The 22,736-nt window shown below is 49.1% G+C and overlaps 1 protein-coding gene across 1 annotated transcript in view; it reads right to left on the bottom strand.

Moving 5' to 3' along the window:
• Positions 1-1,303: 1,303 nt before the first annotated feature.
• The window catches only part of SMC6 (structural maintenance of chromosomes 6), a 37,773-nt gene continuing 16,340 nt past the window's right edge, over positions 1,304-22,736 (bottom strand). Inside the window, exons 12-28 of the mRNA XM_074195060.1 lie at positions 22,055-22,201; positions 21,806-21,894; positions 21,536-21,700; positions 20,978-21,156; positions 20,485-20,689; positions 18,532-18,646; positions 12,700-12,860; positions 10,308-10,443; positions 9,630-9,710; positions 9,020-9,190; positions 7,512-7,649; positions 6,787-6,932; positions 4,237-4,362; positions 3,480-3,585; positions 2,856-3,008; positions 1,948-2,045; positions 1,304-1,748 (exon numbers count right to left, since the gene is read on the bottom strand). Coding sequence (XP_074051161.1) covers positions 1,631-1,748; positions 1,948-2,045; positions 2,856-3,008; positions 3,480-3,585; positions 4,237-4,362; positions 6,787-6,932; positions 7,512-7,649; positions 9,020-9,190; positions 9,630-9,710; positions 10,308-10,443; positions 12,700-12,860; positions 18,532-18,646; positions 20,485-20,689; positions 20,978-21,156; positions 21,536-21,700; positions 21,806-21,894; positions 22,055-22,201 — 2,334 coding nt within the window. The 3' untranslated portion in view covers positions 1,304-1,630. The remainder of the gene's footprint in view (positions 1,749-1,947; positions 2,046-2,855; positions 3,009-3,479; positions 3,586-4,236; positions 4,363-6,786; positions 6,933-7,511; positions 7,650-9,019; positions 9,191-9,629; positions 9,711-10,307; positions 10,444-12,699; positions 12,861-18,531; positions 18,647-20,484; positions 20,690-20,977; positions 21,157-21,535; positions 21,701-21,805; positions 21,895-22,054; positions 22,202-22,736) is intronic.

The raw sequence follows: 22,736 nt of genomic DNA, 5'->3' as shown, positions 1-22,736 counted from the left end.
AGAAAATGGGGCCATTCATGAAACAGGACCTTCCAACAATCCCAACAAAGAGACCAGAGTTGAATAGAAAATTTGAATTTCAGATAACAAGACTTAAGCACAAAGAGTCCTAGGTACATAAAAGAAAAATCCTAAGGAATTCAATAAGGGTCAAGCTTTCCCAGCCTACAAGGAAAGATGATACCTGTAACTCCTGAGAACAGTTTTCAGAAGAAAAATGATGAATAGTCATGAAACAATCCTGCAAGCCAGGAGAGGCAAACTGCCAGGTTCCTCCCCCTCTAAGAAAAGAAAAATGCTAGACAGCGTGAGGGAAAAGAACTTTTGGGAGGGTCTGGAACGGCCCAAGCACAATGACCACTGCCCCTGGACCAAAGGAGAATGCATTTGTGCAGAAACAGGTGGAGGTGGATACCCGTCACCCGAGGAGTGACTGAACCTCTTGGGGCATCTGGGACTGGTTTCAGAAAGTCAGGACACTATGAAGTGATGCAGGGGAGTGGGAGAATTGGAGAAGGGGAGGAGGGACAGGGGATTCCCAAGTTCATAAAAACAAGGAGCGGGGGGTGGAACTGGTCAAAGGAGGGAAGAGAGAGGACACTGGACAGGAAAACAGGAAAGAGTGGGAGAAGGGGGAGATGGGAAGGTGGACTCCAGAGGGCTTAAGGAAGAAGTACCCTGGCAGCGGTTGAGAGAAGAGGGTGGCGGAGCCAGAGCAAAAGTCAGCAGACCCATCTGGAGCTCCCCCACTTCTTTCCTTCCATCTTCTCCTTGATCCCGGTCTGTCAGGGCTCTGTGCCCAGAGCACCTCTGGAGGAAATGTCTGGCCTTCTGCCCCTTTCATGGATCAAGCTTGGTTGGGCGTCTTCAAGCTTTCAGGACTGCCAGAGACATGAACTGGAGTAAAGTCTGCTTCCTGACCTCCTGGACCAAGCTCCACTGATAGACTAGGCCACTACCAAGCCCCTGAGGCTCTGGAGGTTCAGTGGACCTGGGGTCTGAGCCCCAGAGTCACTGTCTTCTTCTCAAAGCCAGGTCCCACGTGGGCTCCTGCCCCTCTTCAGTCTGCCAGGCCCGGGTCCTGGTCAGACTGCACAAGGGCCCAGGCTACCTTCCCCTCTGCCCATCCTAGTGTATCCTGCCCCCAGTGGAAGCGCAGGGCTCCTCAAGGGGAGGTGAGGGAAAGCATATCAGTGCTAGGCCGGGGCTTCTCCAGGGCAGGGACTTCCTGTCTTTAGGGGCAGGTCGGTGGGAGTACAAGGGCATAGAAGGTAACATGTTGGTGGAAGAAGTCAATGGAAACTGTCAATGCTCTGAAACATTTATTGAGAATTTGTCAAGTCCACAGTGAACACAACATAACACAAAGGTCCACGCAGACACGTTGACACAAGGCTCCTACAACAGAGGGTGAGGGTCTGACATCAGGCCTATCACAACCACACATGGGGTGGGAGGGTGGGAGAGAACTCAGCTTCTCTTTAATACTGCTCAAGGCTGAAACACAGATTCAGGTGGGGGAACAAGGAGGCTCATCTTTCTCAATACTACTCTTGAAAGCAGAACTTCCAACACCAACCTGGGGACACTGTCCCTGGAAAGTGGGCAGTACCTCCCCAATGCTGAGAAATCAGTTTTCTTCTTCTTCATCCTGCTCTATGTTGGCCGGCTGGAAAGGCAGGCAGCTCTGGCCCCTTTCAGGGTCTTGCATGCGGAGAATTCGGATCAACCTGCTTGGGGGAAGAGACCTACAAACAGAGCATAATGGTAAGATCCTGGCCCTGGTCCCTCTCAGTGTCTGACCCACAGGGACCCAGCCTGAACAGCTGGATGGACTTGGATGGGAGTGGCAGCCCCAGAGGAGGGGACAGGAGCCTGCCTGGCCCACAGCTGGGGATCCCCTACTTAGGCCAGACCCCACCAGTGGTGCCAGAGAGCCAGCCTTACCTCATGTTCTGGGGAGTCAGCAGGATGAACTGCCGGTAGTGCTGAGAATCTGCCATCTTGAGGATCATGTCCATGGCGATTCTCCTGTTGACCATGTCCTAAAGAGGAATAAACCTGGAACTCAGGTCCTGCTCGCTGGGCCATCCCCCAATGTGAGTGCACAAGTGTCGAGGACAACATCTGCTGGGACCCAATATGAGCCCAGAACAAACCCTTTGTATTCTCCTTGCTGCTGTCAACAGCCCCATAGAAAGAGCGTTGAACTAAGGTCAATTGTGCCTGGTAACATTTAAAGGAGTTTGATGGAAGTTCAATTTGCCCATAATATTTACAAACAGGAAGAAAATTAAAAAAATAAAAGAAAATTATGTAACTGGCAAATGATGTCATATTGATTAGTCTTAACTGAGTAATCTTTTCACTTTTCTCAAGCAAAGTTTAAAAAACCCCTCACTCCCACCCCACCCCATCCAACAGGCTGAACATACTCTTGCATCCTGGCCCCCAAATTCAATGACTCTTCCTCAATGTATGAAGATCGGGGCATCAGACTCTTAGTAAACAGAGACCTCAAGATGTGCCCTCCTCTGGCAGTAGCCACTTTTCACATGAAATGGTCAGGGTGTCTAGTCTTGGATGTCATTAATGCTCAAATAACACGAAGGAGGCTATGGGTGGGGACAAATTCCAGGAAATGAATGAAACCACTGCTTCAAAAATCTTAAAATGTGAAATACAAAGTATGACCACAGACTAATTGCAAATTAGAAAAATAAAATCAGTCATGGTGGGAAGCAGTTGTTAGTGCCCACTCCAATGCCACAGTTACCCACTAAGAGAGGAGGGCACCCTCCTTTCCCAGCAAATAAGGCCAAGCACAGACTAGAGAACTCAAGACTGGATAGTACCATGTAGACATCAAATTCATCCAAGCATCGGAAGGGAGATTCTGCAATGGACCACAGAGAAAGAATGAAACAAACAGTGGAAAAGGAGCGCTCCCCTCCGGATAAGGAGCGCATGTCGCTGAACGCTGCTTGGTTGCCCTCTCCAGGCTGGACCTGGGTATAATGGAAATAGAAGAACAGTCACTACTGAATGGGAAGATGTGGCCCTGCTGCTGGTCAGGGGACAAAGGGATGGAGACCTCAGAGGTGGAAGGCAAGGCCTTGGCCAGGCTCGGGGGGAGGGGGAGAGCAGAGTCAAGAATCAAATCCAGATCTTGACTGAATCCTGAGTTTTTAATGAAAAACAGGTGAGAGGCGCCTGCTTCTCTCAGATCTCTTTCAAGGAGTCCCCCGTCCCCCGCCCCGCCCATGACAGCACTGTTACAACACACTGTCAGAGCCCCAACAGTCCAAGGGCAATCTTGCTGCCACTAGAGCAGGACTGGCACTGCCACAGGAGAGCCTTGTGTCCTCTCCTTCTTGTGCTTTGGTCTCACTGGAGTCTTCCACAAGGACAGGCTCAGTGGGCTTAGCAGGTGGTGCACACCTCAGGGGAAATGACTTGGTATTGGCCCCCAGACTCACCGTGATGGCCAGAGTCTCATTCTTGTGGTCAAAGAGCATCTTGCCGGAGTAGGCACGCTGGGAAAGCAGGTTGTCAAAGTACAATTTGCATCGTAGAGTGAGACACCTGAAGGGAACAGAAGCCACTTTTGGAACCAGACACTGGGGGCACAATCTGACCTTCCTGGACAATGGTTGTTTTCGTTTGAGTCAAATCAGACTTCGGTAGGGATAATTACAAAGTCCATGGGGCGCTGGGTCATTCTGCTGCCACCTCCTCCCCTCCCAATCCCCTTCCAGTCACCAGCCCACATCCTGTTCCTTCTAGGGGCTGGGCTGGGAATATCCAGGGGTCTGTGACGTCCCATTTTCTCTCTTTCTTCCCCAAAGGGGAACCTGGAGCTTTCTTCTCTTGGCACCTCCCCCCCAACAAAGGATGGACTAAGTATCAAAGTAAAGGCTTGAGAGATATTTTCAAGGACAAGGCAGAAGGGATGGCCCCCAAGATCTCGATTTCCCTAAACCAAATGATTGTAGGTCTCCTAGGTCAGTCATCCCAGAGATGACTTTTTTTGCTGCATTGCCTCTGAAGCTTTCCCATTAACTCTTGATGCCTCAGTTTCCTCACCTGTAAAATTGGAGTCCTTACCTCAAAGTTGTACAACAATGACTCCCATGAGCTCATACACAACATACACACATATGCAAAGGAACAAAAGTGCAGATGCCCAGGCTGGTGACCCACCCCAGGATAAGCACCCAAGGGCCCCCCACTCACCTTCGGAACTGCTGGTAGGTCTTGTACCTCTGTGTCATTATTTCATCCAGTAGTTTAATGAACCTCTTCAGATTCTTCACTTTGCCATCCAGGTCCTGATAGGTCTCTTTTGCCTCCTTGTACTGCCTGGTGAACAAACAGAAACTTAATTCTGAGGAAGATAAGCCCTTTTCAGGGAGCCCCAGAGTTCAGGTCAGAGATAGCTAGGAGCTAACAAGGTCACCCTACAATACCCCACTTTCCCTGAGGCAGGGGCCCATACCTGATGCTGCCCCCTCCCACAGCATCACACACCTAAGATCAACTGAAGAATCGTATAAAAATGTACAAGGGCAACCACCATGGTGGCCCTCTTTGTGGTTCAAGGTAGAAGCCTTTAGTGATGGCACTCTACACTAGAGCACCTTGAAGGATGAGGAAACACTCCTCCAAAGGAGACTAACAAAGGATAGTGAAGATATTGCAGGCTGGCTGAGAGAAGGTTGGAAGGAGAAGATAAACAGACCTATGGCCCCTGTCTTCAAGGTGAACACCAGCCAATAGGAACAAAAAACGAAAGAGCTCACTGGGGACAACACCCATATGTGTGCTTTTTGCTTCTGAAAGGCCCTTCAAGTGGCTACCAGCTCCCACACCAGCTGTCCAGTTTGCTTCTTCCTCTGAATCTCCCCTGGAGCTTCCTTGGGCAGCTCTTGCCCCAAAGGAAGCCAAACCCTGTGCCAGCTGGGCTGTCTATAAGACCCATTGCACAGAGCCCTCACCTCCTTGGCAGCAGTGTGGATGCTGGGCAAACATCCCCATGGTCCCATTGCACACACAATGCCTGGATCTAAGGTCTTGCTTCAGGTGGGGCTCCATGCCCTCTCCTCCGACATTCCTAGAGCTGCCAAGACCTAGGGTCCTGTGGTCGTCTCTTTCTGGGCTGTGCCAGCCATCCCTCTCTCTCCATACTTAACCTTCCAGGCCTGTACCAGACCAACTGGCCCATTTGGGGAGAAAACCCACCAAAGGCCACCAGGAGAGAGCTGGAGCCCCAAAGGCCTGGAGTAGAAACAGTGTCCCCAAGAGCTGACCAAGGACATAGAGCCTGTAAAACTAGACCTGTGGGAACTGCACAACTTGTGAACAAGGACACATGTCTAGAGAGGCCAGCAGTCATCTGTGACCCAGGTGCTCACAGGACTGTTAGGATCCCATTCATCAAGGAAGTCTGGGAAGGGGGGGTGTGACTGGAAGCCCCTCATTTTCTGGGTGGACTGACTCCAAGAGCAAACAACTGAGAAGTGAGAGAGAAGCCTGTACACTGAGATTCCCCCACTTCATCCTATGAGGTGCATGAAAAAGAAGAGATTTTTGTGCAGCCAATGAGCTCAGCAGGAACAAAGAGCCTCGGAACGCTGCTGCTCCAGGAGGGGAGGCCATCCCCGATTCTCAGCAAGTTCAAGAGGGCATGCCTGAGAGTGGTGGCCACCACAGTGGTGTTCTTCAGTGCTTGATGGGGTAGCCACCACAGTGGCTCTCTTCAGTCTTCAAGGGGGCAGCCACCAGTGTGCTCTTCAATCTTCACTCTCTGACGGGATGACTACCATGGTGCTGCTCTTTGTACCTCAAGGGGGCAGGCAGCCACCAGGGTGGGGTTTTCACTCTTCAGGGGGAAAATGTTCTTCACTTTGTGATGGAGCGACCACTGTGGCCCTACTCTTTGCTCCTTGAGGGGGAGGCCACCAGTGACTTATTCGCTCTCTAACAGAATGACCACAAGGTCTGCTCTTTGTTCTTCAAAGGGGCAACCACCATGGTGGCCCTCTTTGTGGTTCGAGGTAGAAGCCTTTAGTGATGGCACTCTACACTAGAGAACCCTGAAAGATGAGGAAACACTCCTCCAAAGGAGACTACCAAAGGATAGTGAAGATATTGCAGGCTGGCTGAGAGAAGGTTGGAAGGAGATGATGAACAGACCTATGGACCCTGTCTTCAAATACTGACATCACAACAGGCCTGGGAAGAAATTATCCAAAGATCCAGAGTCTACAAGTGTAAGGAAAAACAACTTTCTAATCATTAAAGATTCTTAAAAAATTACCTTTGAAGGTTATGATCTCCTTAACACTGGCAAGTGTTCTCTAGGAAGATAGTTCTCATTTACAGTCTATGAAATCAACCATTGAAATGAGAAGATATTATGGGGTGGGGGGAAGCCCCAAACCAACCCAAATTGCTTTACTTGCCCCTGAATAAGCAATTCTGACATCCTGGGAAGGAAATCAATTTTCATACAAAGGACAAAAATCCAGCCACGCAAGAGAAAAGCAGAGCAGCCCCTTGAGGCAGCCCCAGGTGAAAAGAGCACCTGGAGGAGGTGGGAGAGACCTGTTTTCTGGACCACTCAGGAGAGCGGAGAGGACAGGTTTCCTTCCACTGGATGAAGGGCTTCCTTGGAAATGATACAAGTGGGCATCCCAAGAGTGCCTTCTGTGGTCAGATCCAGGAATGACAAAGGAGGAGCCAGGGTATCAGTCTGGGGTAAAGCTTCTGTTCCAACTTGGTTACCTTATGATTTCTTCTCTGTCCCCATGACTGTCACTTTCTGTCTGGATCTTCTGTCTTAGTCGACTAATTTCTTTGTCGAGAATGGAGGGAGCTTTGGTCACTGTTATTCGTTCAGGGCAGATCTTTTGGGCCAGAACAATCTTCTCCTAAAAACAATTAAAAGAGCAGTTTTATTTGACATCAAAAACTTGTTTCCCATGAACATTCCTGATGGGGGAAAAAAAAAGGCCTTTAGAAAAAAAAAAACAACTCCATCGCCTAAGCTGTATGAGGAGTTGGGGCAGGGCCAAAGTAGGGGTGATGGAGCCAGTGATTTTGGAGGGGTCAAGTGGACAACACAGCTCCAGGAGTGCCATGTAGTTCTAACTCCAAGGTCTCTCTTCTGGCTCTCAGGGTGGGGGGCAAATGTAAAGAGAGGTACTGTTAAAAAGCATTTGATAAGACAGGCTTTATAAGAAAATCATTTTGCTAAAGAGTATGCTCTGTGACCCTCTATTTATTTAAAATCTTCCATGGCTCCAGACGCCTTTCCAGGTATGGGGAGGGACTGTCTTTTTATTTCTATTTGGAGTTGAAGGGGCTACTTTCTTTTGTAATCATGTCTGAATCTATACATTCAAAACCCTTCTTGAGTCCCTGGGCCTGCAAGGAAAGCTTCTAAACATCAGGGATGCCCCGGGGATCCCAGCCCTAACCAGTCACCCCCTCCCCGGGGGGGCAGGCACCTCGAGCTCCTTCTCAGTCTGGATCAGCTCCTCCTTCTTCACATGGAGAGCATCCACGTGCTGCTTGAGCCTTTCCTCGTAATGGCGCAGGGAACGCTTCTGGGTATCCACATCTGCATAGGCCTGGTTCAGCTCTTCCTGTGGAAGGAAAAGTTGAGTGAGCCCCTAAGCACCCTGTCCAAAGACCGAGAAGAGCCCCCAGGCCTCAGCTTAGAGAGCCAAAATGCCTCGAGGAGCTGGACAGACAAGCTCAGCAGTCCCCAAGCCAAGGTAAGTTGGAGGGGGGGGACTCAGGCATCCTGGAGGGAGCTTTTGCAATAGGATAGGGGGGAAGGTCCTGGATGAGAAGAGACAGTCAGCTCTGGGGTCTGGACCCCCTGAGGGTCTCAGCCCTTCTAAATGGGGAGCTCCTTCTGTCAAAAGCTTCCAGGTTCCCCCTCTCCCTTCAGACTAGAAGTTTCTAGAGGACAGGGGCTGCTGCCTTCTTAACTGTTTCCTTAGAGTTTAGAACAGGATGGGCCTGTTGGGATCCATACAAAACCATACTGCAGTGAGCTGAGGGAGAAGATGGACGAGGGGGTGAGGGTGATGGGAAAGACAGGTTGCCCTCAGAAAACCGGACAGCTCCAGAGCAGGACGGAGCCAGGCTGAGACCAATGTGAAGCCTCAGGGCAAAGAGACAGTCATTCAATTCATGGGTGGTGATGAGGGCTTTGCTCAGAGTCCGGAGGGGCAGCTGAGATCAAGGGTGGATGAGTGTGTGTCTCCATGCCCATGGATGACAGACATGCAGGAGGGGCAGGAGGACAGGTCAGATGGGCAGGGTGTGGAGGGATCCACAGCTAGAGTCGGGGACGGAAGGGGATGCTATAGGGAAGATGAAGCTGGGGGACAGAGGGAGGGAGTTCCACCAGGATGTGGCTGAAGCTGGGAGGACAGACATTGCCCCGCCACCAAAAGAGAAAACCAAAGCTCTGAGGATCAATCTGGGGATCAGGAAGCTGCTAGTCCAGTCGTGAACATGGGGTGACTTTCACCCACTCTGACCATTTGACCCCATGACCTGAGAACTTAAACCCTTTGAGTCCTTGAGCCTTTCCTCGTAATGGCGCAGGGAACGCAGGCCCAAGGACTCAATGGACATATAGAAGGTTGGAAGACCATGGGGGCTCATCTACAAGGGTGGTTCTGTAGAACCACTCTTGTTTTGAGGTGGGTCAGGGGCTCAGAAGGCATGGCTGCCTTCCTGGTTTCACCACTGGATGACCCACTGAAGGAGCGTGTGAACATCCCAAACTGTCTTGAGGCCTTGGGGCGGCCCCACAAGTCCAGCCTGGCTTGGCCCCCTTCACCTGGAGGGTTAGTACAATCATTCTTTGGGTCTGTTTCCTCTGAAAACCAAAGCTCTGAGAAGCCCCATTTTGGGGCTCAGGAGTCTGCTTCCTCAATTTTCTGATGGCAGACACTGCGGCTATGAGACACAAAGACACAAAGGCCACACCACCAACCTTCACAGGCTCGGCTAATTCAGAAACCTGATGAATTTTCAACTTGAAGTCTTCATATGCCTGCTCGGCATCCACTTTCTGTTTTCTTAAATTGTCCAATTCTTCCTTTCGAACCTTCATCTCATCCCCCACATCCTTCAGCTGCTTTTTAATTTCTTCGTCTTCCTCTTCCTGTTCACAATGGGAACCAAGAACTTTTCTGAATATGAGAGAGGGGGCAGCAGCACCAAGAGAGGAAAAGGCCACGGAAGCACAGCAGAAACCAGGTTAAAAGGGAGGGGCTGGAGGGGAGGGACGGCCCCTTCCCCAGAGGACAGAGCAAGTCCACCCAGCAGGTGAAGGTGACCATAGGCAGAGGGGACAGAACAGGAATTCTAGCCCCCAGCCACAAGATGAGGCAGGAAGGGGAAAGTGGCCAATGTCCATTATGAAGGCCCAATATTCAATGGAATAAAATGGCAACTGGGCAAAGGAGGCCTGGGAGGAGCGCCTGAGGGGGGTGGAACAAGAGCAGTACAAACATGGACAGCAGGGCCCAGAGTGGGAGGGCAGGGCACCTTTGGCAAGAGCCAGGGGCCCAGTGGCAGGTCACCAGAGACTGGGATCTCACCAGAGTCGAAATGTCCACATTCTGATTTTCTTCTTCATTCTCAAGATCTTTTATTTCTAGAAGGATTTTTCTGACTTTAATCTGAAAGACAATTATTGAGGTTTTTTGGATCCACATTTTTCAGACTTAGGTCCTCCCCTCCCCAGGTCAGCCATGTTGCCACCCAAGCTGGACAAGCCCCAAGACTGGGGAGGGAGCCCCCTCCACCCCATCCCCATTCCCCAGACTTCCATCAGACCCACCAGACCCTTCTCAGTGTCTCACACCCTATCACACATCAATGTTCATTTAAATACTCTTGTTGAGTTGTGTCCAACTGAGTGACCCAGGCTGGAGTTTCTCCAGAAATTCTGGAGTGGTTTGCCAGTTCCTTCTCAGCTCATTCAGAAAACTGAGACCAACAGGGTTAATGATCAGCCAGGGTCACTTAGCTGGAAAGTGCCTAAGGCTGGATTTGCACTTTGGGTCTTCCCAGATCCAAGCCCAGCCTGGCCCTTTGGGTCCCATGGTGCCCTTAAGTCTCCCTCTCTACAAGTATGTGGCCCTGGGAGGTCACTGGCCTCAGTGACTCCTAAACACTCCTCGCTCTTCTTACTGTGCTTCTGGTGTGCCGAAGCCCTTCCGTCCCCCCCCCCCCCTCCTCACAGCCCGGGTCTGGGGCCAGTCAAGGGCTCTCACCTTGAGTTCCTTTATATGCAGGTGATGGCTGTTGACCAGTTCCTGGTTCTTCCGGAGGTCCATCTCCAGGGAGCGGCCCTGCTGGCGGAGCACTGCCAGCTGTGCAAGCTTGCTCTCCACTTCTTTCTCCAGATGGCTGCAAGAACCAAGACAAGAAGCTAGTGCTCCCCCCAAGGCTGCCTGAGCTCTGGCTTGGCTGAGTCTTTCTTGGGGAGTCCCCAGGTAGGATGGCCAGTTGCGGTTCAATCTCCCACTGGGGGGTTTCTTGATAAAGATACTGGAAGGGTTTGCCATTCCCTTCTCCAGTTCATTTTCTGGATAAGGAAACTAAGGCAGGCAGGAAAAAATGACTGAGGCTTTTGAGATGTGGGGCCCAGGGCTCTGAAGGGTTGGGGTTGGGGGACTTCCAACCTTCTTTCTGAGATGACTGATTCACACTCTCACCCCCTCTCACACACAGACTGGGTTAGGGGAGCCTCATGAGCTTCCTGTCCCTGACAAGCCTAAGCTTTCTCCTCTTAGAAATGGATCCAGCAAATCTGCAGCCAATACCAGACAAGGGAAGGCAGCCTATGTTCTGCCCTGTGGGCAACGTTGAGACCACCCATCCCGAGACAGACAAGAAGGGAGAAAGACATGGTCCCAGGAGCCCATCCTGTGGGAATGCTCCAGAAGGCAAGGAGAGCCCCCTCTGACTGTCTATCTGGAGCAGGACCCCTAGGGAGGAAACAAGCCCCTCTGTCGAGCAGCTGACCCATCAGCAGGGAAGAGGAGACTTCTAGCCAGCAGTAAATAAGGCAGCAACACATCACTTTAGCATTTCTCTTCTGGGAAAAAGAGAATGATCAGAGCAGCACGTAGGGCGAGGGGGCCATAATAAAGAGTGACTTTGATGACTCCAAAGGAGCCAGGGCCCCAAGCCCCAGGTGCTTCTGAAAAGGTCCAACAGCCCGGGGGTCACCTGCTTACAATGAGAGCTGATGGAGGGAGGGTCCTGGACTGCCCCCTCCCTGGACAATCACTCATCTTGTGTATGGAGAATGGGAAAGAGAGGGATCGAGGAAGAAGGCAAAAAGGGGTCAGAAAAGGAAAAAGCATGGAAATGAATGAGATTCAGGTCAGAGGGATTGGAATCCTGGACTGATTTCAGACCAATTAATAACAAATAGGGCAAACACCAAAGGTCATGGCAGATGAAGTCTTTTCTGGACAGTTTCTAAACTGTCGGAGATGGAGCTGACTTGGTTTTCAGGGGCACAGCTGAGAGGGTTCCTCCTGGGGGACGGAGAACAGCTGGTCATCCCTCATCCTGTTCAGCTCAGGGAGCCCGATTACCTCGGTTTGGAATGAGGGCCTCGGGAAGAACAGAGGGAGCCCTGGTAGAAGGAGCTGTCTGCAGAGGATGCAGCACCACCTGCTCCACATGAACTAATCCCCCAATCTCACACACTCTGTGCTGGGGGAGACAGGAACAGAGTAGGCAGCCTGCCTCCAGGCGGCAGCACCTGGGGAAGGAGATGTGCCAGCTCCGAGTGCAGGAAGGACCAGCAGGGCCTTGCTCGCAGCCTGGGCTACCCTGGCTGCACCACCTAAAGCATTTGGGTGATCTAGGAACCTCTAGGGTCCTACTGTCTGCCCAGGGTCTAATGATCCCACAGCACTGTGGTGTCCTAGCCTGCCCACATGGACAGGTGAGTGTGGAGAAAGACAAGTGCAGGCAAACACCCTCTCCAAGCACAGTGAAGACCTTTCCGGACTGAGCTAGGGGCAAGGAGGGGATGATGCCAGAGAAGAAACCTGGGCCTCCTGGCACAGCTGGCTCCTAGGAGAGCAGGCTTCAAGCCAAGGTCAGGTCACAGAGGGAATTCTGGACCAGGCTCCTGGCCACAGTGGTCCTAGCCAACTCCAATGCCTCATGGAACTTTCCATGTCTGTCTCTTTAAAATATGTGATGGGTTTTAGGCCTGCCTTTCAGAGACATTTCTGCCTCCTCTTACTCCACCCCCAGGAACTGAATCCTCTCTCATACCACAAACATTTACACAAAAACAGCCCCTAAAGACAAAGTGAAAGACACTACCATCAACTGTTGGTCGGTCATCTCTGATTCTCTGTGACTTCACTGGGATTTTCTTGGCATAGACACTGGAGGCATTTGCCATTTCCTTTTCCTGCTCATTTTACAGATTAGGAAACCAAGGCAAACAAGCCTAAGCAACTTGCCAGGGTCACTCAGCTGGTCAGTGTCTGAGGCCGGACTCGAAGCAGAGGATGAGTCGCCCTGATTCCAGTCCCCCCGCCATCCACCTCCCAACCCTAGAGGCACATATCTTAAGCTCTGGAGAGCCAGGCTTGCCAGCTCGCAGGGCTATTCCCTAACTCCACTACCCACCTTATTTCTTTCTCAACATCCCCGGTGAGATAGCGAGGCCTTGTTCTTTCAGATGAGTAATAGCGCCGTTCAAACACTTGATCACCTTCCACAGTGAATGCTTCATTGCAGTTCTTGGGGGGCTTCTGAGACTGCATCACAGCCCGCGCCAATGGGCTACTCTGAAAATCAAGAAGGGTCATCAGTGGGTGAGTGGCACCAACTGCAGTGCCAGCCAGCACCGGACAAAACAAAATGGAGCCCATGGCATTAATTCAATCTTCTTCAAATCTTTACGAAGGGTCGCCTTACTTTCAGCCCTCATAAACAATGCACTTACTATTCCAATGGACATTCTAACCCATCAAATTTAATTAAACCCTTTGCTGAAAGTAGCTTAGTCTAGAATGAAAAAGAAGAGCACATTAAAATGGGATGTATTTTTGAGAAAAAAAAACAGTCAATGGATAATTCTGAGTCCAGAAGACAATCCAGGGCCAACAAACACTGAGAAGGAAAAAGGCAGGAACTAATGTAAAATATAGTCTGGGCCAAGTTTCTCTTCATTGGGGTGTCTATGACATCATTTCATGATTCTCTTTCCATCCTGGCGTGCTTCATGAGCATCTACTACAAGTCCATGAACTGGGACATTTGTCATCTCTCAATGAGGCACCCATGGCCAGATGCCACTAGGAAAGTGCTTGGAGTGTTGAAAATCCACTAGACAAGATGCCAGAGAAATCTAAGACACTAGAAGTTTACAGCAGAACAAAGTCTGGGCTGCAAAGGCTCTCTCTCAACAAATCCACCTAGAGACCTTGGTGTGAGCAAACCTCAGATGTCCCTGAGAATTGGTGGGATGACCATATGGCTGAGGGGTTGGGGGGAAGGGTGAGAAAGCAGGCCAGGGAGCCCTTCTCTATTGCTGGGATACAATCATAGTAGAACATCTAGAAACTAGAGGGGGGACTCAGGGATCACTAGAGGCAGCAGCAACCTGGTCACTAGAACAACTGCAGAACTGGCTCATCATGAGCCCACCTTCAGCATCTTCTTCTGTTGTCCTCTCCCCTTTCCACCAACAGAACAGCCAACAACTTCTCGAGTGGACTTGAGGATAATTTCATCCTTTAAATGGTGCCTAAACCATTTAGGAGAACTTCCTCTTCTGGATCTGATTATTATCATCAAGCAGGAATTGGCTTCTGGAATAGTACAGTGGAAGATGTAGCCGAGGCTGGATGAAAAGACTTTGTGCAGACACAAGGACAAAACCCACGGGAAGCAATGCAATACCCTTGTGTTGTACACTCGGGAGAGGGACAATCACAGATACAGAGGTGAGATCTATAGCTAAGCAGTGCTCAGGGTGAACCATCGAATACAAAGGGAAAAAAGAGAGGAGACCCAGGATACACTAAAGAATTAAAGCAAAGGCCACTTTGACTGGTTTATGGAGTTGGGGGGGGGGGGGGAGTAACGGAGTAATCACACTGGAAAGGAAGCTGGGGAATAGGTGAGGAAGACCTTTCCAAGCCACATGGAGAATTTATATCATGTCTTAATGGCACCAGAGAGCCAATAGGCTGGTAAAATAGGGGTGGGAAGGACAAATTAGCATAGGGAGACCAAACAGCAGAACAAATTCTTGTAAAACTTGCCTTCAGGAATCCAAAAAATTTGGATTAAGCTAAGGGTGGCAAGACTATTGAAGAACAAAGAGGGTTCTATTTTAAGTGACAGAGGAAAGAGTTAGATTAAGGAAGGGACAGAAGTGAGAATGAGATGATGAATCAAGAGAGAAAACAGAGAAGTGCTCTGGCCCACCCCACACTTTGGAAGAGTGTTCTGGCAGCTGGCAAAAAATGGAATGGAGAAAAAAAGAGATGGATGGAAACTACCAGAGGGGCCAAAAAAGAAGAAATGAATTTGAGAATCTGAGTGAAGAACTCAAGATGGCCTTCTACAACATGGTAGCCACCACGGTAGATATAAAACCACCAACACAAACATGAAAAATACAAAAAGAGACTGAAGAACCAAGTGGGGTAAAGGATGACAGTGATTGGCACAGATGCCCTGGATCTGTCCAAGGGAGAATCCAGGTCAGGGGTCCCCATGTGTGGGGAACAGCCAGAGGGTGGAACACAAAGGGGACCTGAGCAGCAGCAGTCGAAGGAAACAGAACCAAGGTCAAGGAAGGCAGGCCAGAGGACTGGGGAAGCCTAGTCACTCACATAGGGAAAGGCCCTGCTTCGAGGAGTTCCCGGTCTGAAGGGAAGAGTCAGGTGAGAAAGGAATCACCTGTAAGAGGCCTCTGGACCAAGAGGGGGACTTTGGCTGAGGTGGCAGAAAGGTCAGGATGAAACCAATGGTGATACAAAGAGGATCAGAGACGAAAGGTAACTCAGTTGATAGTTCTGGGTCAGATGTCTGGAAGATGAGTTCAAATCTGACTACAGACTAACTAGCTCTATGACCCTGGGCAAGTCACTGTTTGCCTTAGTCTACTGAAGAAGAAAAAGGCCCTGTATCTTTGGTAACAGAGCCCCAAATAGGGTCACGAAGAGTCAGAGACAACTGAACAGCCACTTGTGGCTCTGGCTCCCACAGAGGATGGTTCAGAAATGACTGGGTTGTGGAAAGTTCCCTATTTCCTATACTGTTTAACCTTGATTTTATATTTTTGCAAATATCCATCTGTTTCATTTCAACTTTATCGCCATACAACTGGAATGAAACAATTTCTCATTATGTCCTTTTTTAATCTAATGTGAATTTGACCTTTAAAAAAATCAAAATCAGGCAGCTAGGTGGCACAGTGGATAGAGCACCAGGCCTGGAGTCTGGAGTACCTGAGTTCAAATACACCCTCAGACACTTAATAATTCCCTAGCTGTGTGGCCTTGGGCAAGGCACTTAACCCTACTGCCTTGCAAAAAAAAAAAAAACACCTAAAAAAATCGAAATCATCTTCAAGCTTTAATATTAATTCTAAAAGATAAAAGTTTCATTTTCTTCAGTAGCTATTTCACTTTCAGTTTTATCCATCTCTAATTCTCAGGAATTTTATTTTCATTTTTAACATCTAAATTTTTTTAAGTTGCATGCCCAATCGAATAATCGAATAATCTATTCTTTCTTAATATAAGTGGCTAGACATAAATACCTCTTTAAGGACTGCTTTGGTTGCTTCCAAAGAATTTTGGCATATTGTCTCTGTCATAACTTTTGATGAAATTATTGATTGTTTCTATCATTCATTCTTTAACCACCTATTATTTAGGAAAAAGTTATTTGTCTTCAATGATTTTTTAAAGTATTTATTTAGTAGCTCTTTATTGAATATGATTTTTGTTGCACTGTGGCTTGTAGAAGGAGAGTTTAATATTTCTGCTTTTATTAAATAAAATTAAATGGATTTTTATTATGATAACCGGATTCACCAGCAGGTAGGAGACAGGATTCCAGCCAGTGGTGGCGGTAGCAGGGTTGGGGAAGCTTCCCACTCCACTCACTGAAGCTACTTCAGCTTCGTGAGTTGCCGGTGGAACAGTCCACTCATGTGAAGTGAGAAATGGCTCTATTAGTGAAATTTTTATGTCTTAATGCAATTAGTTTTTGCATAGATAACATTCACAACTGAGATGAAGCTATATGGGTGTGTTATACATACATATATATATGTATATATATATATATATATATGTATTTATATTTGCAGAATGAAAAGTCTGGTATTGATATTCATTTGTTGTCTTGATGCTTTTCAGTAAAAAGTAGTTTTCCTATTTGTCTCGTATAATAACGTTGCACATCTTGTCGGGTTCTGATTTGTCATCCCTTCTGCTGTCTTCCTTTCCAAGGGTGACTTGATTGAAGGGTCCTATTTTTTAATCCTGCATTTTATTTTAGTCCTTCTTCATTGTAAAGGAAAATAGGGTGGGGAGAGGAGTGTGCTTGTTCATCAGCAGTGTTCTAGATTTGAGCCATCCCTTCCCTCAGGTTCCTTCTGTTCTTATCCTTTCCTCATTCCCATGCCCCAACTTCACAACCTGCCCTCTGCAGTGAGTTTGTTTCTCATAACACTATTGTTTCCCATTTTCTACTTCACTCTTTCTCCACTCCCTCTTACTTTCCTATTAAATAAACTATTTCTGTGCAAGTGTGTGTGTGTGTGTGTGTGTGTGTGTGTTCTTCCATCCTTTGATCACTTTGGATGAAAAGCAGGCATAAACGAGCTCCAAAAGGAGGGGAAATTTTTTTTTTAAATTAGAATTCATCTGAATTCTATCCAACATTAAAGCAAAAACAATTCCAACTTTTTCATAAGCGATTTGCAAAAAACAGAAAAGGGGATAATCCTCCCAAATTCCTTCCACAATAACATGCTGTTAATATTGAAACCAGAAAAAAGTGATGACCCCTCATCAATACTGCTACAAAATTTTTAAATATTAACAGGTAATAATAGATCATCCAGATTATCCTTGAAGCCACAGATTTTTGCCAAGATATCACATTCATTCCCCGTTAAAAATGCTAGAATGCAGAGGAAGAAACGGAGCCCAGCTGCTCTGGCCCCCCTGGAAAACCACTTCCAAACGCTGCCCCCAAAGTGACACAGCTCAGGACCTTCTGACCCAGCGAGCAATTCCACAACTAGGCCTCAACTTCCCAGAGGGTCAACAAACAGGAGAGGGACCTCTCAGTCCACACACACTGACAGCAGGGAGACTGGCAGAAGTGAGGGACGGTGAGGTCGGTTCAGACACTGGTCACCACACAAACTCAGAGAGGCTAAAGAGAGAAAGCAAGTCCTTAACAAGGGCCTCAGAGTCACCAGGCCCCACTCGAAGTGCATCGGGCAGCTGCCATTTTTATCCCCAAGGGACAGTGGAGGAAACTGAAGCAGAGAGGCGAAGAGACTCAGCCAGAAATCAGGAAGACCCTGAAGCTGGAGCTGAACTCAGGCCCAAGGTCCAGCCAGTGCCTGAGGAGATGACAACCGTTGCCTGATTCTGCCTCTTTCCACTGAGTTTGGTTTTTCTTTCTCCCAGGAAGAAAAAAATTGGACGTGAATAAAAGAGGCCATTCTGAGGGCAAGTGGCCAAGAGGCACTGGGCAGCAAGTGGGAGTGGCTCCTTGTGAGCATATCATGAAAGGGAAAGAGATGTTGGATGTCCTGCCCAGCTAAGAAGGGGATCCCAGAGGACAGTGAGGTCTGAGTGGAAGCCCCCAGGATGGGCAGAGGGGAGAAGGAGCAGGAGACAAGCTGCCAAGGATCCTGAGTCAAGAGAGAAAAAGGGGAGCAAGCCCAGAGGGCAGGTCAGTGGGCATGTGGGAGGGAACCAGGAGAGAGGAGAGGTGGTGCAGGATAAGAACCACCAGAGAAATAAATGCCCTCTTTGCTAAAGGGGAGCACCCCCAGCTCTCTGGGAGCAAGAACAAAGGTGCCCACATGGGGCCTTGGCTTCAGCACCCCATTTTCACTCAGACACGTCTCTGCCACAGCCACCCTTACTGGTCAACTGCTAACCCTGAATGAGGGCACTTGGCAGTGCAAAGTGGGCGCGGACCATCAAGGGATCCTGCTGCCACTTCGCCCAGCCCCAGCCTTACAGAATATGCCAAACACGACTGATTAGGTCTAAGGCTAAAATGACACAAGGATTCAGGGCAGATGGAGGACCCTGACTGGGCACACCCAGAATGCTCACTTTGGTCATGGGCAGTCATTCTGCTAGTGGCCAAAGAATGGCAAGGTTGTCTTGGGCAATCACCATCCCTTTCCTTGGTCTTGCTCAGAGAGGCACTGACCGGACTGCCCTCTGGCAACAGGGGTCTTACTTTGATCAGCAGCACAGTCTCGATTCTCCGCATGTCAATCAAGCTATTGGCCACGACGGCATTGTCTATCTCCAAAGCTGTGAGCACTGTGGGGAACTCTGGGTGATGAGCCGCTCTGTGAGAGGAAGAAAGCAGCAAAGTCACCATAGCCTCCCTTCTCCATGGTGCCCAGCCCCCTGCCCAAGGCCACCAGCCTGGCAGTGCCAACACACTGTGACCCTGGGCATCAGCCTTGGGAAATGACATGGCAAAAGAAGTGTTAGCATTTGTTTACCCTTTTTCACTATCATACCAAAGAAAAAGAAGCCCCATGGAGGTTGGGCCTGCAGTCAAGACCTGAGTTCAAATTCTGTCTCACACACTTACTAGCTGGGAGACCACTTAACCCTCTTTGACTTGGCTTCCTTGCCTGCAACTCCCTTCCAGGATTGTTGTCAAGTGCTTAGCAAAGTGCCTGTCTCCTTCCCTTCTACCCCAAATATGTCCAAATATTTACTAGCAATACCAGTTTTTACTATGAAGGACAGATTTTTGTTACTTAATAAATCGCCACTGACGGGAATGTTAAAATTCCACTGACTGGTATCAAGATCTCCTCTTCCAGTTTGTGTGGTGGGTTATTGGTGCAGAAATAAATCTGCCATCACACACATATTTATGCAGATCCTGGCAAAAACTAAGTTTTATTTTACTTAATCATAAAAAATAAAAATTAAAAAACTGGTGTCTGCATTGCAGTTTCTGGAAAGCATTTATAGAAAAAACTTGGTTAGAGAACCCAAGGATTACATTGTTTTACCTATTGCAGTCACATCCATTTTTTTTAGACTCTGAAAAGTGAAAAAGGCCAGATCTGTAACAGTTGACCAAACTTAGCTAAACAGACTCCTACTCTTCTCCAATCCCTAAGGACCTCCAGGCTAGTCAGACTGGGGGAAACCAAGTCAATTTATAGATTCGCCTCATCCAGGCAAGGGGCCAAGCCTGCAGTGAAGTCCGACTCAAAGTGGGGGACCCAGTCGCCTTCCCTTAGCACTACAACTCCATAAACCCGGTCTTAGCTTAGGGAGGGCAATACCTATAGGAAACAGCCCACCAGACACTGATACCTTCTGTTGCCCTTGGGGGGCAATTCTACCCTAGTTCAGCAGCCCACACCAAAGAGCCACCCTGATGTGGCAATCGGGAACATTTCACTTAGGTCCAGTCAGTCAGTCACCAAGTGTGGATGAAAGCCCTCCTGGCACCAGGCCCTTGACACTGAGGGCCTAGGGTTTACTGTGTGTAGTGGAAGTAGGAAGGACCCCAGTCCTCACCTGAGCACCTACTGCACTCCAGGCTACACAAACGTGACCCGCCTTGGGAAGACCCTAAGATCTAGCCCTACCAAGAGTTCACACATTACTACAGAGCAAGCACTACCTTGGGGGCCATGTGGTTCTAGACTATATGATGGCGCACTTGCTGAGGGCAGGCACTCATAGGAGTCAGAAGCAATGCCAAGGTCTCTCTGCAGAACCAGAGATCCTGACCCTTAGGCAGGATGCAAGCAGTGCTAAGGCACATGAGATGCACAAGCTCTGAGACCCAGGCCAAGTGTCCCTTGGACTGTCTGCGCCTGTCCTGGGACGGGACCTTCTGAGCTCCTGGTGGTGCCATCAGCCACAGTAACTTGTCTCTAAAGGTAACATCATCTTGATGATGTCTCTGAGAACAAAGGATAGGAACCAACCCCCAAATATGACCATCACAACAACTGTGGGAGGCTGGGGCTATTATTTTTGCAGATGGAGAAACTGAGGCAGATAATTTTTTCCAAAGCCATGAGCCCTGTGGGGAACCCCACTGGTGCTTGAGACCAGATTTGAACCTGGGTCTTCCTTGGATCTAGTCTAGCTCTGGGTCCATGAGGCAGCACGCTCACCAACCCCTCTGGAGGGGAAGGGGTCTCACCTGTGGCTGACGTCATACACCTCATTGCGAAACTCAGAGACGATGATCTGAGGTCGGGAAGATGATGGTGGATAAAGATTTTTCATGAGCCCCTGAAGGACTCGCTCGTCTTTATAGTTGTGGCAACAAAAGGCAAAAATCAGGCCTTTTAGGCAGCACTCAATAGCCAAGGCAAGTTCGGGATCCCGGAGGCGAATACAGGCCCCTGGAGAAAGAGTGCAGTAAGTCCTGTTAACTGACAAGCAGACAAACCCCTGGGGTGTCACACATCAGGGCAATGGAGGGAAGGAGGGAACCTCCTCTCATTTACAGGAGATCCTAGAGATGAGATGAAGGCAGGGAGTGGAGGAGATGGGGGTGACGGGGTTGAGGAGGTGAGACATTCCCAGGTGGGGGTCCAATGAGTCCGAAGGCCCTTCTGTCTGTCACCTAGGCTTATCTGAGAGGCCCCCACCCCCTCTTGGGTCAGCCCACTGAGAGCACTGCCCCATACCTAGTGGGCCCACGGGCTTGCGAGTGAACTGTCCTTTTCTGTAGGCCTCCTCAATGGCTTCCAGAAGGGCTGGCACCTGGGACCCGAACTGCTTCAGGCGATTGGTCCTGGTCTCCTTCAGCTGCTGCAGGTGTCTCCGCTTGATAGTCAGGTATTGCTGCACGTCATCTTCTTCTTGCCTAAACAAAGATGACAAAGCATGACTGGATGTAGATCCAAGGACCTGCCCCGGGCTCCAGGAAGGCAGGCGATTCCCACCTTCTGAAATGACTCTGGATAAACCTCTTTTCCCAAATTCTCCCCCGTTTGCTGCTGCCTAAAAAGAACTCATTTTCCCCATTTGTGTTATAAAATGGGAGCAGCTGGATGAAGGATGTCTAAGCTCCCTTTGGGTGCCATTTATCTAAAGTTTGATGAAGTCTCTAACTGGGAAGAGATCCAGAGGAATAAGGGCAGAGGTCCCTGGGAAGCCCACTAAGAGAAGATGAAGTAGGGGAGGTGGGAGAAAGGGTTTTGGGGAGTCAAGAGCCTCAGCCCAGTCCCTGCTGCACAACGCACCGGTTCCTATTACGCTCTTCTTTGTCTCTTTCTATCGTTTGCCGGAAACGCTCCATCTCTTCTACCAGTAGCTCTTCTTGATCTTCATATTTCTTCATCTTTTCACTCAACGTGGCAATTTTTCTCTGCCTTTCCTGCCTCGCCGGCTCCAAACGCTGATCGGCACTGCAGGGGCCGAACAGAGGGTGACATGTCACTGGAGCCCCTAAGGACGAAGAATTGAACCTCCACCACAACCTCCCCAACCCGACCCCTCAACAATCCCCATACCTCCTCCTCAGCTCTTCAATGCGGTTCCTCAGCTGCTCGCCATCCTTCTCCAATCTTTTAAATTCATTACGGCAGCGATGATATAAAACCTGATGTCAAAACATTAGGCAACCCATGAGGGAAGCAGGGGAAAACTGGTCATTTTCCTCAACCTTTGGAGGCTGGTCATGATCAGCCAAAGGCCCCCCCCCCCCGTGCTTTGGGTCAAGACTGAAGTGTCCAGGCAGATCCCTTCCCAGGAGACCTCACCTCGGCATCATTGTAAGCCTTCTTTTTATCGATCAGATCTGACTTGGCCTGAATGCACTGGGGCTCCAGGGAGATGGCCTCTTCACTGATCTTTTCCAAGTTATCCTGAATAGCCTTAAACTTCTCCTCAGCCAGGTTGACCTTGGTCTTTGAAAACAAAAGTGCTTCTTAGGAAAACCCCTCCTGCCCAAATCCATGCGGAGTTAAATGGAGAAAGGAGTTAACGTGGCTTACAACTCCCCAAGCCAACAACATGGTGGCCTGGCCGACCTCTAATATGAAATCTAAGGGAGAAAAGGGTCAGAGCCAACCCAAGAAACGAGTCTAGAACCTGTTCCAGAGACCCAGGAAGCAGCAGGCCATCAAGCGATGGAATACAAATGAGTGACAAGTTCTATAATCTCATTCCATCAATCCTGGGGAGACATTAATAGAAGAGCTACTATTTTTTTATATTTTGTTTTTTCCAAGGCAATGGGGTTAAGTGACTGGCCCAAGGTCACACAGCTAAGTAAGTATTAAGTGCCCAAGGCTGAATTTGAACTCAAATCCTTCTGACTTCAGGGCTGGTGCCCTATCTATTGCATCACCTAACTGCTCCTAGAGGAATTACTATTAGCAGATCAAGCCCTTGAGTTAAATTTTCACAGAAAAAACATTAGTCTCTGACCCATCACTAGGA

This window comes from Macrotis lagotis, chromosome 1 (genome assembly GCF_037893015.1).
Source record: "Macrotis lagotis isolate mMagLag1 chromosome 1, bilby.v1.9.chrom.fasta, whole genome shotgun sequence".
Taxonomy (NCBI): Eukaryota; Metazoa; Chordata; class Mammalia; order Peramelemorphia; family Peramelidae; genus Macrotis; species Macrotis lagotis.
Note: the sequence above shows the minus strand (reverse complement) of the source record. Positions and strands in the feature narration are given on the sequence as shown.